The 20509-nt window shown below is 42.5% G+C and overlaps 1 protein-coding gene across 1 annotated transcript in view; it reads right to left on the bottom strand.

The window, feature by feature from the left end:
• shq1 (SHQ1, H/ACA ribonucleoprotein assembly factor) overlaps window positions 1–20509 on the bottom strand; it is a 44384-nt gene that overhangs the window by 4755 nt on the left and 19120 nt on the right. The window contains exons 10-11 of the mRNA XM_031748515.2: window positions 14972–15095; window positions 6489–6609 (exon numbers count right to left, since the gene is read on the bottom strand). Of these exons, the coding sequence (XP_031604375.1) occupies window positions 6489–6609; window positions 14972–15095 (245 nt within the window). The remainder of the gene's footprint in view (window positions 1–6488; window positions 6610–14971; window positions 15096–20509) is intronic.

The following is a 20509-nucleotide window of genomic DNA, read 5'->3' as shown; positions in this document are numbered from 1 at the left end:
AAAGCTTGTCCTCAGACGCAGAAATCTGTGTAATATAAGCACCACATTTCCTCAGAGTAACTCGCAAATGCATCATTCACTGGCTGAAGGGGGGGATAAAAGCCGACGCTGGGAGATGCGATCCGTCAGTGTGACTGAATGCTGAAACGGTCCGAGGCGCTGTAGCCTCTCCCGTTCCAGAAATGAGAAACACAGATGTATTTATCTGGGGAACCAGTGGTTGAGACCCCAATTACAGCTGCCTGAGGACCCTTGAAACACTGGTAGATGGTCCACACAATTGAGCAGACAAGTGTGGAGGAACTTTTTCTATTTTTTTTTTTTTTGCCTTTTTCTTTCTTTCTTTTTTTGGTCATATAATGGCTTAAAATGCTTATTAAGACAACATATTTACTGCAAGGATGTAAGAAGAGCAGAGCAACAGATGCTGACATCATAGAAAGGTTCCACCGAATTCTATCAACTGGGAACAGAAAATTTCAATCCTAGAGACCGGTTGCAACTGCCTGGTAACCATTCCACTGCATTTCATGATTGGTTGGCGAGTGGTTGCAGGAGGTTGCTTGTGGTTGCTATGTCAAATTGCTTGCAAACAGGTATAAGGTGCTGCCCTGAAAACCCCCTTGTGATTGCCGCAGTTGCCCATAGTTGGTAGAAAAGTCACCAACTTTTTTGCAAAAACCAGAAAAAGAGACTGTTTGCCTTCAAAGTAAAAGTAGCACCTTCTGAAACATGTTGGCGTCAGTAGTAAGACAGAACTTTTACTTGTGGTCTCCGTTTCTGGGTTGTTTCTTTCAGGTGTTACTCATCAAGAGTTTGCAGTCATGCTGGCATCTTCCATGCAAATTACAGCCAACTGTAGCAATCTGCTAACAACTAAAGCAATCACAAGGAGGACAACAGGAATGCTTGCCAGGAATGTGAAGTATTGATGGTTGGTGCCACAGATGTTGTAGCCCAAGGAGGCAATTTCACCAAGTGTGAGTCAGAAACCCCTCAACAACTGGTCAGGGTATACGCATTTTTCCTCTAACCGACCGTGGTTGCAAGGGTTGGTCTCCATGTCATACTCTGAGACCAAACATCAGTCTATTAGTGGGAGAGCCCGCAGTGTCCGAGCCCAAAGGTGTTGCATAACATCCCTCAGGTCACGAGTGTGATCAGAAGCATGCTTGTAGTTTCTTTTCCAACATCAATGAAGATTCTGTGTAAATAATCCATTTACATCACATTCCCAAAACTGGAATTCATATTGGAAAATCATTGGTTTGACACATTCGTGATAGGTGGGAAAGATTCTATCCTGTTCTAAATCCAGCTGGAAAATTATTTCCTGTTCTGTTCTGACCACTTGGTCAGGAGCACAGGAAGGGGTTTAAAAAAAACACAAAACAAAATCGCAGGATGGTTGGGGGTGGTGCAGTACTGCACAAAGACTCCATTTGGAAAGGGAGATCAGCCAATGATGAAACTTTTGTGAAGGTTTAGGGGATTGTCATTAGGGATGGCAATCGAGAACCAGTTCCCGGTAGTTGAATTCCTTGGAGTTGTTGGCCTGCTAACCTATCAATCCAGCTTATTGGCTCCACTTGTACTACTATCAGCTGATTTCATCTGATATGGACATTACATCTATTTTTATTCCACAAGAAGATGACAGCAAGGCGGTAAAGTAGAAATTGCATCAAGGACAGAAACAATACACTACTAAAGGAACTTCAGCTCTTTGCAAGCACCTGCATGGACAGCATGCTAACGCTAAGCTAGCCAAGGCCCAAGAGTTACGTCAAAGCTGACTGAACGCTGACCAAACCCAGCAGCCAGAGCCTGAACTTCAACAGGTAACAAACTGAGTAACAGTCAGGCTGCAGCCTCCATTTCTGTCTGCTCATGTTTCTAAAGTCGAAATCGCCATGACGATCACTTTAAATAGTCTTTGTGCTGGTTTGCATCTTTGCTTGTACTGTTGGCTTTGTGTTCATACCTAAATACTAAAGGAAAGATCATGTGTGTCCTCACTTGGGTAGGGATTTGTGTTGGTGTGTCAGACTGTAGCCTCATGTTTAATGGTGTTAAATATTACTTTTTTTGAGTAATGACACCAAAACTGATCACAACGAAAAGGTTAAATAGCATCAACATGCACAAACATTTGACCACACAGGATGCAATTTATTTGTCTGTGATCTACTGCTTAGAGATGACGGTGACTCTTAAAGCGGAACCAGTTAGAATCCATAAGGATTCTCACTGGGTTGTCATGTTCCCAAATCTCAAAAATTAATCTAGATGCAAATTTAGCATTCTCTTACTCTTTCTTAGTCCTTGGTGGATTTGGTGGCAGATAAAAAGAAGCGTCTCAAGTGACAAGTTTCTATTGAAATTCCTACATCATCACTTAGGTTTAAAAGGACGACTTAAAAAAAAAGCTCCAAGTATTGCAGGCTTTAGTTTGGTCTAAGCTCAAAGAAGTTAAAGTCCTCAGGATTGACTTTGAAACTTTTTGTCAGAATGTTCCAGTTGGATTTACTCTCTACTTTTGGGATTATGGGATCTTTACTACAAATGCTCAGCTCTTTACTTTTTCTCTGCTTTTACTGTCTCCTCACTTACCATCTGACTTGTGTAATCACAAAAAACGTTCAAGTCCTCTACTTTTCCAGCCTGTCTGCTTCATATCCCACTGCTAACATGTCTTTCTAGTATCTCACAAAGTGACACAATTCAGTGTTAGGCACCCTTTTTTAATATGCCTGTCTAAATGTATAGAGTTGTTAGGCTGCAAAAAAAAAAAAAAAAAAAAAAAAAAAAAAAAAAAAAATACAATAATCAACTGAATTAACTGGAGTGGACACTCCACACAAAGGTTTAGGAAATTATGCAAGCACACTACTCTGTGTTTAAGATGAGCTGTGTATTCAAGACAAAAATCTGGAGTGGACTCCTGCTGAGAGGAAATCTGTACTACTTATCCCTGTTAGCTGGGAGACATTGGTGTCTTTGTTCTGCCCGGTGGGGCCTCTAAGGATCTCGTTCAGTGATGCGGCTAACGTCAGATAGAAAAGCTCCATTATCCGTTTCAAAGCTTTCAGGACAGCTGTTTGACAGTTGTGTGATGCTGTCTGCTGGAAGTCCCTTCCCAACAAACATTTGGGTATCAGATCAGCTGGGAGATTGACACGTGAGCTGTTTTAATGTGAACAGAAAAGCTTTGAGCACAAGTGAAACAAAAACATCTGTAAGTGCCAAAGGCTGAAGCTGGAACCTGGGTAGTATTTGACTTGTGTGTTACAATAACACAGAGTTATGCTGAGGTAAAAACCACCAGTCGTCCTAGGCAGCGTGGGGAGAAAGTGTTGACACTGAGCACAAGGGCACTTTCAAGGTGTTTGACCCACACGCCTCAGCTGACACACTGACCCCACGCTTGACCTCCTTGCCCTGAGACACTTGCAGTTGTTAGAGCTCCAGAAACTCCCCCACCCCCCCGCGGGGGAGCTTTTGTCAGAGCTGCTGACAAATCTCCCCGACGGCCACTGCCGAGGACACAACGCTGAAGTTGAACAAGGTGAGGGAGGCAGAGCGAGGGAGGCAGAGCGAGCGCGTAGAGCCAGCGAGGGCTGCTCCGCTGTCCAAAAATAAAAGACCTGGCATCAGGAAAGAGCCTACAACTTCATTTTTCGACAGTTGCCCGTTGTTGCTTTTCATGCTTTTCTGTGATGCACTCTCTTTTCTACAGTTGAAAACAACACCCATTGTGTCTCTGAGGACTGCTCACTTCACACCTACCATTCACAATTATTTGAGTCTGTCCATTCAGCTGGTGTGGTGCGAGGCTCGGCCCATCCTTAAGCTGCTTCTTGTCAATTTTCCAGTTTTTGCAGCAATGTGTCATTGTCCATTTCACACATCTCAGAGGCAATTCACACATTTGCTCCACAAAAGAAAAAGCAGACTAAATTTTCTTGCTAATCACTTCATCCTCTCCTCAGACTAACCCTGAAGCGCTTTACTTGTATTCTGTATTCTCCGCGTTTTTCTTTTTTTTGTCCTGCTAGACTATAATTGACCCAATTAATAAGGGTGGGTGGGTGGGTGGCTGCGAGAGAAACCTGTGTGGTAAAAGGAAGCTGCGGCCCTTCTGATTCTCTGAGGTACTGTAACACAACAACAGGCTTATAAAGCTTTGTGTGCGCTGGCTGCCGTGGATCTGTGTTGGCCTGTCTCCAAGCTTTTTGATAAAGGCAGGCAAAACAAAGAGAAAGAAAGTGAGGCGACTCGCTCTCCCCCCCCTCTTTTTTTTCCTGTGCAGTCCAGCAACTCTGCGGGGTTTTTGGCAGCTGAGGACCTTCAAAAGCATACAGTGAAACTAATGGACTGGAGAGGCTGCTGCTCCATTTGAAATAATACTGTCTGCTAACAATTCAGAGATAATTAGGATCGGACGGATGTGTGAGGGCGGATTAAAAACCATACCAAACAAAAGGATGTTTGTGTTTGTGTGAAATGGTGAGCGCTCCAGTGAGGGAAAAAATAAAACCCAAAACAAAACAAAAAAAGTTCCTCATTATTGAAACAACGGGAAGCGCAATTTGCTTTGAGGTTGTACGCTTGATCTCAGCGCAAAGGGGTTCTGCTCCGAGTGTCAGCGAGCGTAAAGGAGAACGCCTGCCCCGTGGCTTAAATCATGATGAAGTCTTTACGAGGTTGTAAATCTGAGACCGATGTCTCAGCAGTCAGATGAACTTTAGGAGTAGAAACGCATGTGGGACACAGTGAGGAGATTAAATAAATCAACCACCCCCCCTGCAGCCAGCAAACATCCATTAATCGCCGTGTCCATCATGTACAGCTGATCGCATATGCCTCGGCAGCAGCAGCAGGAGCAGGAGCAGAGAGGGAGTGACAGGATACGGGGATTGCACCGGGGGGTGGGGGTATATAGATTACATCTCATCTAACCGCCTGGGCTCCCAGAGACGACTCACTTAGCGGAGGATGACAAATCCTGCGCGGGGAAATATCTCGCACTGTGGGAAAACAATGCCTACACGATCTGTCATCAAACCTGTCAGATGATACAAAGGGGGCCGCCACAACAAACCGCATGTATGATAGAGGAGGTTGGTCTGTGGAAATCACCGCTGCCGCCTCGCTCTCCTGTGCTGCTGCTTTGCATTCTGACTGCAGGCTCCTTTTAATATTACACTGCAAACATGGGAACATAGTTTCATAAACCGCGAGAGAAGACTGTATGAGGTTTCTATTGTGTGAGCCAGCATGCTCATACATAAAGAACAACAACAACAAAAATCTGTTCACGCTTGGTTGCTCTCTCAAGTGGCAGGAGGTGATAGAAGTGGTTCTACTGTCTTTTTCACATCATGACAGCCTACAGGAGGTTGCAAAAAAATACTGTACACTTTTATTTAGACAAGAGAAATGTAATGATTCAATCACAGGTCAGTGCTAAGAGATCATGGGGCCAATCCGTTTAATGATCCATGAAGGGCGTAGTGGCAGCCAGCATGTTTGGTCAAGCTGACATTTAGTTCCAAAGTAGAGCAGGGAGGAAAGGGAGGAGGAGCAGTGGAGGGGGAGCAGTGCTCCGGTGTGCCTCGGAAGACAAGAGACTGATCGACTTTCTCCGCGAGCTGACAAGAGCTTCAGAAGCTCCGTGCGCTTACAGACTAAGATCGAGTGCGCGTCTTCTCTCTGCTCTGTGTCTCAAACAGCCCTGAACCCGACTCCTTATTCCTCCCACCCTTTACGAACGCAGCATCTGCAGCATTTTCTATTTCTTTTAAAGAGCAGCATTCAAGACTTGTGCTGGAAAAATGTAGAAATGAGAATGTGAGGAAGGGAGGTAGAGACCGCTAAATCCCTGCAGACCTTTTATCGTGTCTGCATCTGGGCGCTGAGCCTACAACATCAGGCGCGCATTTTTCAACTGGGCTTTTTCCAGACGAGCACACCACTTCGCTGAACCTTGGCCAGGAGTAAAACTGAGCTCATTACTCAGTAATGTGCTCGCAGGCTCGCATTTAAAATGTGACTAATTGTTAAATATGAACTAGGAGGGGGGAGAGGAGGAGGAGGAGAGAGCCGTCAGACCTGTGCCATTTGGGAAGAAAGTGCAGATCTGGCATCTTTGGGCTTGCAGTTCTAGGAAAAGGTCGCATTCGCCAAAGATTGGAGAAGCCCACGCAGACGCGCATGAGCTCCTAAAAGTTTCGTACAGAGTGAATCCGCTGAGTGCAGCTGGCTCTTTTAACACCCACTGATGGTACTTTGACCACATAAACTGCATCTTTCGCAGGCTTGGTCGTCCAATTGGCCCTGCTGTGACAAAATGACACTGAAGCATCGCGGGAGGGGGGAGTCTGAATGGCACAGAATTACCTTCAGAGCCATGCACTATCTAGATTGAGGCCTCTGAGGTGTCTGCATGTGTGTGTGAATGGATTTGTGTGTGCTGGTGGACTTACTTGACTCTCTGGATCCAGATGCAGTAGTCTGTGATGTACAGATCGTTCAATATGTATGCCGGCTCGTTCTCTCTGAAGACTTTATGAATATCCAGCAGGCATTTGAGGACGCAGGCTTTCCCTGGGCACGGCAACACAGCGGGGGCAGGCAAATGGAAAAACAGTGTTATTCGTGCTCACTATTAAGGATGACAATGCACTCCAGCTGCTGGCAGATACAGAATGTGTCTTAAGGCTTGCAGTTATTGTTCCATACATAAAAGCCAAGATACAGGATCAGAGGGAAATCCCAGCGAGCAGCAGAGTAATTTCATCCATATGGGTTTTTTGTTTTTTAGGAAAAAGAGAAGTGGTTCATCTGAGACAAAGATGACAACTCTATTTCTGGAGTCTGTCAAATTAATAGTGTTTCTGCTCAGACTCTGTCAAACACTGCTTTGCCTTGATTTATCAAAAATAGCTCTGAATGTTTCTGATGATTTTCCACTTGACATAAATCTTAAGTCTGCCTGTTCTGCTACTGCGCTGCATCCTTATCTGTATCCATTTTGCTTTTGATTTGATGTTACATCAATTAATAAGACATAGCAAGTAAAAGCTGATTTTTTTTTTTAGAAATCTGCATCTCGTTGATTTTTTTCCCCCCTTTTTTCCTCCACAGCGCTCACAAACTATTTCTTTCCAAGAAATCCCGCCTGGTCCTAAAGGAGGAGGATCACTTTCTCAAAGTCTTTCTTTGGCAGTTGGCAGTACATTTGGTTTGATTTACATTTCTAACCTTAGAAATGCTATAACTTCCAAAAGTGACATTTCTCATACTGAAAACTACAACAGGCCCGAGGGCCTGGGAGGAGGTGGGGTTGCAAGGGGAGACACTGGAGTTGCGTCTGTGCAGCTCTTCATGCACACAGCAGATGTGGTCGTTCATTTCCTTCTAATCCTGTTTGTTTCTTATTTTTCTCTCCTAATTTCGTTCATAAAAATCCGTCTTTGCAAAACTGTAGAAATGTCACTGAAAAACAGATATGACACTAAAGCTTATGCTTAATTAGATTTTAAAATTAGGCACAAAAAAATCATTTATTTGCACTAATGACTTGTGGTGCTTTCATTAATACTGAGCGGCAACAGCATCAAAGTTGCAGTGTGTGATGCCAGTAAATTGCAGATGCAAGTCTGTAATCCCAGCTACGGTGGTCGTTATTGCACAAACAACTCTAAACGCCGTTCATCTGTAATGAGTGTAGGCTGCCAGTGCGCTGTTTATCTGAGCTGGTGTCCACGTCTATTTACTCTGTAAAAGGAGTCCAGTATGCATCGATAAATCAGCGAAGCTCGCTTCTGTCTGATGAAAGGTGAGTTGGTGAGAATGAATGAACTGTTGTTTTTGCCCGTGTTAGCCGCTGTAAGCAGAACTGTCTTAAAAGTGGACCTAATATCGTTGGACTCTGATGCTTAGTGCTAATAAGCTTTCATATGTTCTCGTTATTTGAGGGGGAAAAAATCTCATCAGCTGGCATAATGTTAGCTTATAACCAGCTGTTATTGTTATTTGGCCATTGTCAACTGTCCGGAGATGGAGGGTCGCACGTCCAATCTGCTGACAATAACTGTCACAATACTGTTAATAAATAACAATGTTTGTGTATGTTTTTGTACAGTTAGAGCTCTGACTTCAGTTTAGGAGATGAAGCTTGAAGTGAGGAAGAGCATGATGTTTTATCCAGATGCCGGTTTCCTTCATGTTTTTGCTTTTGTGAAGGGGACCCCTCATCAGATGATAAAACAAAAGGCATGAGCTTTCATGTTTTCAGTCTAAAGGTGAAGACACAAATTAAAACACGTCTCCACAGCATGTGAATGGCTCCTAGTTTTCTTCTTTTCCACCTTTGATGTATTACGGATGTGGCTGGTCTCTAGCCACATATATAAAAGTCCATCTTGGTCACTGTTCATGATTACGGAGCAACATGCCGGCTTCACAAACTGTGCATTTTTAATGGTTTAATGTGGTCAGACACCGCAACACACTGTAAAAGAGTCAGGTGGTTTTATTATTGTGGCTGTATATTCTCCGTGCGTAAATATACTGATTTTTATATTCTTGGTTTATTCTGGGAGAAGGCAGAAAACGAGGTGACTGGATTGAGGTACCCACATACAATAAGCCAATCAACAACAAGGAGAGTGATTTAAGTGATGGGTTTAGTGTTGGAGAGAAGGACTATGTGTCATTATGACTGCAGAGTTCATCCCAAGAGGCAGCTTTGCAAAATGTGTGCTCTCATCTATCAAAGCAAGAGCACTGAAAATGTATGTTTACAGCCACCAAAATATCCACCAGGAAGCCACCAGAGCTGTGTAAGCTGCAAAGTCCCAATATGCAGTTGATGTCTAAGAATAGCAGCGCCTCATAGCTCTTTATCTGCCTTCATACACTTAACTGTATAACTATTAACACTGTCTTATTTTAATTCAATATAAACTTATTAAGTTTGTATTTGTTAATTTTAAGCCAAGAGAATACCACGTGCTTTATTTGATGAAAAATGTCAGCTCGATCATTATTTAAATCATTCCTAGGAGCCGAAGTATGTCTACTGTCAAACTATCTACTAAAGAATGTGTACTTTCAGTCCTTACTGACATTTTTGAAATTGTTTTAGAGAGACTGTTTCCTCTTTCAACACACCAACTGCATCACACACACAGAACCACACTGAATATGTTCATCTGGACGTAGCGATTTCAGTGAGAGAAACGTTTCGTCACTCGTACAAGTGACTTCTTCAGTCTCAGCTGACTGCAGGTTTCCCCAACCTTACAAACAGTTCATTGCATAATGACTGAAACTAGCACCACTGAAGGAACAATGGACTGGGAGGTCAGTTCCTTGATCCTTATTATGCAAATTGCCATGACCATTGCTCAACAACCATTGATCAAAGACCATGAGTACCATTCACAGAGAGTTGATAGAGAAAGATGTACAGTTAGGCCCCCTCCTCGATTCAGAGATGGTCTTTCCCTTTTCATGTAAATGACCTCCTTGACTCCCCACTCAAACCAGCGTTTGTCCCTTTCCAGGATGTGTCCAGAGGTTGTTTGGTTTCCCCAATGTATAAGTCATGGCAATCCTCCTGGCACTTAACAGCAACTCCATTGCTCTGTTTGCGTCAAGTGATCATTGGGGTGGACCATTTTTGGCGGAGCGTGTTTTGGAGTTTGAAAGCCACGCGGTCTTTGGAAAAAACGCGTCTCAACTCATACGGAATCACTAAGGGTTTTCGCTTAGGCAGCAGTTGCCTTCTCTCCTGGATCCTGACCTCACAGCCCATTGTTTATTCAGTGGGCTGGTTTCAGTCATTGTGCAAAGGTACTGTTTATAAGTTAGGGGAAACCTGCAGTCAGCTGAAACTGAAGAAGTCGCATGGACGAGTGATGAAATGTTTCTCCCACTGAAAACGTCCAGATGAACAGAATCAACTTTTTGAGATTTAATTACCTGGATGATTGAGCATGCATCAAGACGATACACTGAATACATGTGTTATTCTGACAAAGGAATTTTCTCCTGAAGCACAAAGCTAGTTAAAGCGCTTATCCTTCAATCAGGCATATAAATAGCCATATGATGTGGCCAACAATCCGCTGAGGGCAAGAGAAAATGCTCCTCTCCACCTCCAGAGAGCTGGTTGGCATTGTCCAGAGACATTCCAGACCAATCAAAATAAACAGCGTACTCACAGCGAGGAAAACCTTGAACAAACATTTGGTGCTCATTTAAAGCATGGGATTGTATTCAGGGAACTGTGGCCTAAGGAAAAAACATAAAAGAAATATTTTTTTTCTTTTTTAAAGAAAAAAAAAAAATATCAAGGCTTGGATTGTGTGAAGCAAAAAAACAAAAACAAAAACCCAGTCTTGCTTCCAAGATTTGATTTTTTTTTTTTTTCCAGAAAGAAGCTTTCAAAGTTGTTTGGAGAAAACTGGAGCAAAGGTTGAGTTTAACATACTGATTGTTGGTGAAGGGTTTAGCACAAGTGAGCAAGGCATTTCAATTAGGTATCATTGGGTTATCCAATGAGTGGGGAGGGAGATGCATTCAAAATGTGGAGCAGTAATTCCTTCATGGCTGCAGACTGGGCAGGCATGCAGTGCGGTGGTGGGTGTGAAGTGGACCAAAAACAAAAGCCTGCTGTGTTTTCTAGACACTGCAGCAGCAAAGTAATCTTTTTTTTAAACAGTTTTTATGTTTTTATGTATTTTACATAAACACTTAATGATGTATGTGAGAAACACAAGCTCAGCCATCTTCGTCATAGCCTTTTCTAATGAGGAATATTAAGTATTCTTATTTTCAAATATCTTGGAGGACACTACTGGCAGCCCACAGCATTTTTTGCATTATAAAGAAGCACTAATGTCAAAAGTCAGTGGCAAATTGGTGCAGCACCTTAGCTTAACCACCTTACTCTGGTGTCACATGGCAGCTACAGAGGATGTCATAGCCAGTACGAAAGTTGAAAAACTAGACTAGACTGTGTTGAAAGCCTCAGACCTGTGGCTTGGAACAAACACTCATTAGATTAAACATTTTAACTTTGCAACACAATGGTTCCCAGTGTATTTTCCACTGGGAAAGTCCAGAAAGTACTCGCTCCTTCTCAGCAATTTTCACACTAAAAAGTCATCCAGTGTTTCCCTTGTGCAGGTGGATATTTTACTGTGCTGTGAAAAAGTAAAATGACTTAACAAGGGAGGCAATTACTTGCTCCCTAAATAGAGCCAGGTAGATTTGGACAGTGGTTTCCCTTTATACAGTCAGGGAGAAAAAAATCATTTTAACCCTTGCTTATGTTTTTTTCTTTCTTTTTTTTTTTTTAAGTTTGCCCACTGACAAAGAAATGGTCAGTCTACAATTTCAGTGGTTGGTTTAATTTTAACAGTGAGAGACAGAACAATAGCAAAAAAATCCAGAAAAATGCATTTTCAAAAAAGTTATAAATTAAGTCACATTTTCATGAAAGATAAGTATTTGATCTCTTTCAAAACACGCTTTTGTACTTGGTGGCAAAACCTTTGTTGGCATTCACAGAGGTCAGCTGTATCTCGTAGTTGGCAACAAGCTTTGCGTACATCTCAGGAGGTATTTTGTCCCACTCCTCTTTGCAGATCCACTCCAACTCATTAATGTTTCGTGGCTGATATTTGGCAACTTGAACCTTCAGCTTCCTCCACAGATTTTCTATTGGATTAAGGTCTGGAGACTGACTAGGCCACTCCAGGACCTTAATGTGCCTTCTCTTGAGCCAATGTTTTGTTGCCTTGACCATGTGTTTTAGATCATGTATTGTCATGCTGGAATATCCACCCATGATCCATTTTCAATGCCCTGGCTGAGAGACAGAGGTTCTCACCCAAGATTTGATGGTACATGGCCCCATCCATCCTCCCTTAATGTGGTGCAGTTGTCCCATCCCCTTGGCAGAAAAACACCACTAAAGCATAAGGTTTCCACCTCCATGTTTGACCGTGGGGATGGTGTTCTTGCAGTCATAGGCAGCATTCCTCCTCCTCCTCTTCCAAACACAGTGAGTTCAGTTGATGCCAGATAGCTCGATTTTGGTCTAATCTGACCACAACACCTTCACCCAGTCCCCTGAATCATTGAGATGTTCAGTGGCAAACTTCAAACAGGCCTGTACTAAGCAGGGGGACCTTGCGGGCACTGCAGGTGTAGTGTGTTACCAACCATTTTCTTGGTGACTATAGTCCCAGCTGTCTTGGCAAGTTCCTCCTGAGTAGTTCTGGGCTGGTTCCACACCGTTCTCATTGTCACTGAAACTCCACGAGGTAAGATTGTGCACAGAGCTGCAGACCGAGGCAGATTGGCAGTTAATTTATGGGTCTTCCATTTGTGAATAATCGCACCAACTGCTTGGTGATGGTCTTTTAGCCCATTCCAGCCTTGTGTATGTCCACAGTCTTGTCCCTCATATCCTTGGAAAACTCTTTGGTCTTGGCCATGGTGCAGACATTAATTGCTCCAATGTGCAGCTGTCTTTTATACGCATAACAAGTTGTGAAGGCTCTCAATGGCAGCTCGTTGCCTGTATAAGATAGACGTGGGGGCTAGAAGTCCTACTGATTGATGAAAATGCATATTTTAATTTATAACTTTTCTGAAATGCATTTTTCTGGATTTTTTTGTTATTGTTCTGTCTCTCAATGTTCAAATAAACCAGCCATTGAAATGATAGACAGACCATTTCTTTGTCAGTGGGCAAACTTACAGAATCAGCAGGGGTTCAAATAATTTTTTCCCTGACTGTAAATCAAGTCAACATTTAAACACTGCATTTGTATTTACTCAGGGAATCTTTGTCAAATATGAAAATTTGTTTAATTATATGAAAAATGCAAGTGGGACAAGATAAAAAAATAAATAAATCATAATAATGATGAGGAAGGGGGTAAATACTTTTTCTGTTTGACAGCCCCGCCACCATGAATGACCTGGGGAATAGGAAATTTCCCAAAGGTTCTTTAACTCATATCAATAACATTTAAATGATATTATCTTTTTGCTTCTAACTTTTCAGAGTAAGAACAGAGGCAACAGGAAAATCAGCAAAAGCAGCAGGAAGCATTCTGCCTTTGTCAGATTTTACCACTAATGATGATATGCTTGAAAGGCTTCACCCTGTGGCAGGTCTAATGTGCTGGGACAATTCATCCCTGATGTCACTTTACCTCCCACAGCCACATGTGCATATCCAGTTCTTGAATCTCATCCAATAAAATATCACCCTGGCCTGAATGTAAAATTTCCTTACTCAGACCAGAGCGCCTTATTCAACTTAAAACTTGACTTCCACAAATGTAATACTTTCCCAAGAAATTCAAAGAAATGCTGGTTGTAAAGGTGCTGCTGTGAACGAACAACACAGAAACACGGCGGACCTTTATCGAAGGACACATCTGACAATTCCTGTACCGTCCTTTCTGTTTGATCACAACACCAACACGACAGTGGTGCCCACCTCGATACTTCCCAACTCCGTCTCTCTGCTCTTCTCTACCTGCCCGGTGGCTCTTTAGTTACAGCCTCTTAGGAAGCAGGTGGAGGAGCTCCTTGAGAATGCTCACCAAACTGCCAAAGGGTTGTTCAAATATTTACCCCTGGATAACACTTCCTCTGAAGCCTTAACCTGCTCGCTCCCATTAATGGGTTTGTTTTGCTAATATGAATGTTTGCTTGTACAGACAGTTAAATGAAGTGCCTCGAAAATGGAACGTGCATTTCCATTCGCCTTATCCTGACAAATTAATTAGTGTCTAAAGTAATGTTGGGAGGAAAGGCAGCCTTACACATGCAACAGAACGAATTACTCTAGTGTTACAGTTGATTAAGGAGAAACCCTTTTACTTATTCTTCATAATTCTTGTAAATAATGAAGGTTATGAGCCGGGAGGGAACATTATTACATATTAAAAAATAAGTCCCATCCCTCCCCCCTCTAAATTTAAACAAATAAACAGACGCTTTGGCTTCTTATTATGCACAGAGTGGAGTTGGAATAAGATGTTCTTTGAGGTGTAAGGAGATGGAACAATTTCCAGGTTTGGGCTCAACAAGAGAAATCTCTGCTCTGAGTTAAAAGACAGAAAGGAAAGAGCGAGTCTAACTGCTGTTTCCCTGGCTCTCCTGATCAACTCATCTTCCTACTTAATGAGGCGAGGAAATGCTAATCTGGGGCTTAAAAGGCCTTTAATTTTCTGTCGTTTGCTAGTGTTAAAATCATCACAAGCTGGATAATCTTAGCCCTCACACATCCTGAGTATGTTTACACTGCTGACTCTCAGCTGTCTGCGGGGGCTTTTGATTTAAAGATTACGTGGAGCTTTGAGATATCAAAGTCAACAGTCCGTTTCCCTCTAATCCACATTTCGCTCCCTGAGGGGGTGGGAGCCCGGCCACTCTCGCTCTCTCGCATAGCTGGAGGAATATCATTTTCAAACACTCGCTGCGGTCTTCTCATGGGCCACTTTCCTTCAGTGGCAGGCTGTTTCTGCTAAACAATACTCTATGCAAAGCACGCTGGCTATCAGGCTGCCTTTTCAGCAGCACGCACTCCCGATCAAGCAGCATCCCACAGGCTACGGACGCGCAGCAGACTCTGACTGCACATGCTAAAACCCATTTACATATGAAAGCGCTGCTCTGCAGAAACCACGGGGTGGACAGAATCAATTAACACTAATTAGCCAAGATCCCATGTTCACAGTGGAAAGAAATTAGAGTTGATTTAGCTTCTAGTTTTAACTCAAAACCACAAAACCCACAAAGAATCCACTGTAGATCATGTGGCAGATGTCAAAGGGTCACTACCAGTCTGCAGAGGTAATAATGGTCTTTATGAGCTTTTGTGCATATGTGTGTGTGTGTTGCCGGTGTAGGTCTGGTAAGCGTGTCTCACCTGAATGCAGAATTTTAGCCGTGTCATGAATAGCAAGAGAGACCAAAGAAAAGTGTCTGTAGAGCGGATAGCACAAAACCCTCCGTCCAAATGACACCAGGACCTCTTGCAGGGAGCTGTACGTCTGCAGGAAAGAGAACACGATATTTGTAAGTGTATCCCGCACAGAGCCAGAGCACAGAAAGGGAAACACAGATGCAACTGGCTGAAAGGGCTTGAGGTTTTTCCATCCTCTCTTATTCTTAGACTGAACACTGGCCCTTGTTGGTGAAAACTGCAGTTGATGGTTCTGTAATTACTCCTAACAACTACTCATTTATAGAGCTGGCAAAATAGAGGCTTGCAACTCTTAAACACCTCCACAGCCCTGGCCTGTTAATTGCTGCCTCTCTTTAATCACTGCTATCACTCTCAGATGTTCTCTGCACTAATGGACATGGCCTGGAGACAGAACGAGAGATTTTTATCACCCCCCCACCCTCAAATTCCCTCGTTTTTTTCTTCGTGGCTTGTTAAGGATGTATTGCGAGCTTGCAAGTGCATGTCATTGGGGATCATGCTTTCCCTTGGGCTTGTTTAGCAAGAGTGTAAATAAGGTCTGCTGCTGCCGGAGGGGGGGGGACTCACAGTCACACCAGCACAGTCGACTGAGGACAAGTAAACAGGCAGCAGATGGGGGGTGGGGAGGTGGGATAAGGTGGCAGGGAAAGAGGAATGTTTGGCATAAGCGAGGAAAGAGAGAGGGAGTCAAGTCAGAGCATAAAAAAAGACAGCAGACAGCAGAATGGAGCGAGGCAGCAGAGCTGTATCAGCAGTGACACACAGATAGACAGGCAGTCAGAGACGGAGAGGAATCCATTGTAGAGCAGAACAGAGCGAGGAGGTGGTGGAGGAGGGGGAGATTGAGCGAGGTGGCCCCTCAATGGGAGCTGACAGCTCTACTGACTGACTGACGAGCAGCAAAGGGCTGTCGTGCAGGTGAAGACTGTTCTGTGCTTCAATGTCAGCACAACAGGGAAACTACTTCCTCTCAAACCATGGTCTAGGTCTAGGCTCCCAAACGCCTCCAAGAACCCCCACAAGACTTGTTTAGAAAGGGAACTGAACTGCATTTTGATCACAAGTGGTAATCATGTGTGCGTGCCTGAAACCTAATGAGGACGCTCTGGGATCCCGTCACTCACTAAACAGTCAAATGCCCTCTGGGACCCTTTAACCACATGTGCAGTGTAGTGTGTCCCTAGCGTTAATGAAGGATCGTATATTCAAGTGCATCATCTGTTTTGGCAGATGTAGGGTAGAAGCATGTTACCCTAAGTGCGAGACAACTGGCAAGAACAACCCACAGCCCCTATGTGCAATAACAATGACTGAGCAGCTCTCGGGGTGTGTAGCAGCAACTGTCGGTCGAGGTTTAAGCTTGATTTATAGCTGTGTGTGAAGGGATAACAGTGGAGCAGATGTGCACCTCCTCAAAAATGTGACTTTATCTCTGTAGTGTTGGACTACTGAGATAAAGCGACAGAGTGGAAGGATGTTATTTTAAAGTTGCATTTGTCTTCCCTCCATTGGCAATGTAAGTGACAATTTAGGAGTTCTGATTGTTGATTAGCGGTGGAAAATTTTTAAGAGCTCAAAAGAAAATAATCCAAAGAGAGGCTGGGCGATATGAGGAAAATCTAATATCACGATATTTTTTGCTATATCACGATACATGATATATATCACAATATGTTTAAATACCCTCCAGATCTGGTAGTATATACGCACACATGCTCAGTGCAGTGTGCCAGGTAAAACATTTTCCGGTTGGGAGGGGGTGATTAATGATCCATTAATGTGGGAGAAAAAAAAAACCTCAGTGAATTGCATGCAGACAGCCTAATACTGCCATGGCAATTTATACTCAATGGTTACGGTAAAGCTATTTTGACCATCGTATGTGGAAAAACCTGCAATGCATTGAGTATTATTTGATATATCGCCCACCTCTAATCCAAAGTACAAACCAACTACAATTTGGAGTGGACTTCAACAACCTTTCAGCAAGAAACAGAGTCCCATCTTTAAAACTAGGCATGTGTCCTGTTAATGGTGGACAGAAACTAAAATATGCTATTCACTTTCAATATCTAGGTGACTTGAGAAGCCCTGAGGGGTGTACTGTGAGGTCAGATTAAGTTTTTTTGTGAGCTATGTTGAGTTTAAAGTCTGAGTTTTTTAACAGAGTGGCTTCTATTCATCTGGTTAAGTCACCACGTTAACTTACACTGAGGATATAACCAGGTCGGGACCAGGTTGTGTTCTATGTTTTAGTTTAAAATCGTCTTAAAAGTGCCCCGTTGTCACTGATTCTTTTATTTACAGTAGGTTTCAAGTGTGTTACAGATTATCTGCAGGGGGAATGTGTTTTATATGTGCAAGTTGTTAAGCCATCCCTTACTAAAAAATACTGAATGAAGTGTCACATTGTTGCGGGAAAGCATAAGTCTACTCTAATCTGCTGGAACTGCAGTGTATTTTTCCATTATACTTTTTACATTCTTTAGAGATTTTCAATCACCATTTTCTTATCATTGTCATATGATCATACATCATCATAACTTGTCTGAGTGGTCTGCAATTATAGGGACCATTTTTATATGGAAGAAGAGTTATATGACACACAAAACTATTTTATAATGTGAGTGCGCACAAAGCCAGAGCCAAGGAGCCAGACTTAACATTGATAACCACTGTTGTGGTACCATTCATCTCCACCTGGGGTTTTAGGATTTGTCAAACCAGCCAATGCAAAGAAAGCCTGGCTGTGTGGAACTTTCTTTTTTGTATTGTATACCCCTTTGGTGTTGTTGTTTTTTTTGTTCTCAAATGTAATGTCAAACTTTTAAATTTACTCTCTTTGGGCTGGGTATCGCCACTGATTTCTAAAACTGATTCAATTCTGATTCACAAATTCCCGATCTGATTCAGTTCAGTTTTGACCCAGACAGTGGGTCAAAACAATTCTGATCATTTATCAGTACATATCCATATTTATATATCTATGTATAAAAACAATGCTGACACTTGTGAGACTTCATCAGAGGTGTGAGCATCACAGCAGAGGTCTTTGTGTCAAAGTAACTGAGGATAAAACATGAAGGAGATTTTCCTGGCCTGGCTTTTTATAGCAGATAACCACCTTAAAAATATTCTGCAATAAATCAGAAATGGAAGAAAACCATGAATCAACATTACCTGATGCTGCTGAAATGAAGCAAAGTTACAGAGGTTTATTAGAGACACAGCTAAGTTTGTAATTTGGCAGAATTTTAAAAGGTTTAAATTTCTTCAGTATTGAACAGCAGAAATTTTCTTCTTGTCAGGAGTAATTCTGAAAAACCCCCCAAAAAACCCCAAAAACCCAAAACAGTGCGGCCAACATAGCTGTACACAACGGTAGACTGGTGCGTAATAAGCAAATAATGCAGAAAACAGATTTTTGATGGGAAACTGGTATTGACGTACACAGAGAGAGAGAGCTGTGCAGGAAGTGTGATTTTATCGTGGTGGAAACAAAACAGCAAAAGTAAGAGGGAACTAATGAAGACGTTTCTCAAATGTGAAGCGTAGTTTTGATCTTCTTTTGCTGCTGGTTCAGTCAATTTTGGTTGGAGAGAGACAAAACCTTTCAGCCCCGACGGCGTGTCCGTGTACGTGCCGTGGGGTGAACGGGGGATCAGTGCTGTGTGTTTACGTCTTTTTGTGAGTTTAACCTGAGATTCTGGCGTTTCTGACAAAATACATTTGTCAGAATCGATATCGCTTTATTCAAACTAAAATCGATTTGAATCGGGGAAATCGATTTCTTTAAAGCCACACCTAGTATTTAGCACCGTGTCTTCCATGCCAAAATGCCAGACAAAGTTAATACAATAACAACTGATGGTAATCTGACTAATAATTTAAGAAATGTTTTTTTTCACCAGTCTCAACAAACATTTATTCAATCTACTTCAAACTTGGCACATGTGTTGCTGAGTGAAAGTGGGCATTTCCCCTAGAGTGTCTTTCTGAGGACATTGACTAATGAATCTCTCACCCCCATATAACGACGTTTAAACCTAACCCTACTTGGGCCATACAAAGTTTTAAACAACAAACCTAAAAGAATGCAAAAAAAAAAAAAAAAAAAAAAAATTCCAACTTTTTCCAGAAACTTGATCACTGTGATGATCTAAAAATTCAAACTGGTTCTTGTAAAGACAACGGAACAGGTTTCCATTTTACTTTTTTTTGTCTCTGGTTTCCTGTTACGAGTGACTTCAGTCATTTGTGTTATTTGGAAGAACTGTTGCAAGAAAGCTGCAACCCGCAATCTTCTCGTTATGCACAACAGCCATGTTTTAAACAGGAACACAGTCTCAGAAACACTAGTACATCCTTCGAGACGTCCTCTTTGGAACACAGTAACTTTATGATTACCTGCATTTAAAGCATATCTGCAGCTGCAAAGACATTGGTTAGTGTCTCCTTGAAGGGGCTCTGTACTAGTAAAATAGCTACTGGTTTTTAATAAGAGGCCAGTTCGTGGTTTGTGTTAGTAATGTTGTAATAATGTTGTAATAAACAAATGAACTTCAGCACTGCCCACATCTAACTCTAAGCCAAACAACCACGATTTGCCGCCTGTTTGCAGTCACACTAATGTTAGGTGCGCTGAAAAAAAGAGTAAGTAGTCTTCCCTTTTCCGTGGAATGATCTCTGCCATCTAAGCAGAATGGTTTCTTTGCATTTCAGTGAATGAATAAACCTATCACTGAAACTGCAAAGGAATAGTCTCACATTGAGTAATGAGATAAGGTGAAACAAGGTAGCTGCATGCAGCAATATACGTGTGTCCACAGTGTCTCTGTGCCATTTTTAAGCGCCTTCCTTCACGCGGCATTGGTGTCTAATCTAAAGCTAGTTCAACACACACAGACAAGAAACTGGTCCTATAATTATGGGAGGCCCGTGTACTAGCAGTTTATTAATATGACCTGAAATGCTTTTTGACTTTCATTTCTTAAAACTTTGAAAAAGCAGGTCACTTATGAAAAGGTATCAAAGCCGAACTGGCTGTGCCTTCCCCATTTCCTCTTCCTCTTTGCTGTCTTCAGCCACATCCAGTAGCACCGTTTCCAGCAGCACCTACCGAGGCCTCAACCAATCCGGTATTGAAATCTCATTTCAGATGATCCACATGCTTGATTCAGCAAAGATCTCACACCAAATGCTGTTCCTGAAACAACCTTCACTATTTATCCAGGCACTAGGAGCACACTAGCTTGTGTGCACCCATAACTATAACTTCAAAATTACTCATCACAGAAATAAGAGGCTTTCTGGTTACATCCACCTCTTCCCATTTGACAATATATTGCACAACAAAATACTTGATCTTGTTCCAAGAAGCGGTGTTAATGTGTAATCTGGATGACAGTGCTGAGTAAAATGTGAAAGCTCTGAAGCGAGCATATCTGTTTCAGGTCAGGATTTACTCAGCAAATCTAT

The sequence above is a fragment of the Oreochromis aureus genome, linkage group 5, assembly GCF_013358895.1.
Source record: "Oreochromis aureus strain Israel breed Guangdong linkage group 5, ZZ_aureus, whole genome shotgun sequence".
Taxonomy (NCBI): domain Eukaryota; kingdom Metazoa; phylum Chordata; class Actinopteri; order Cichliformes; family Cichlidae; genus Oreochromis; species Oreochromis aureus.
This window is presented reverse-complemented; position numbering and strand designations above follow the sequence as displayed.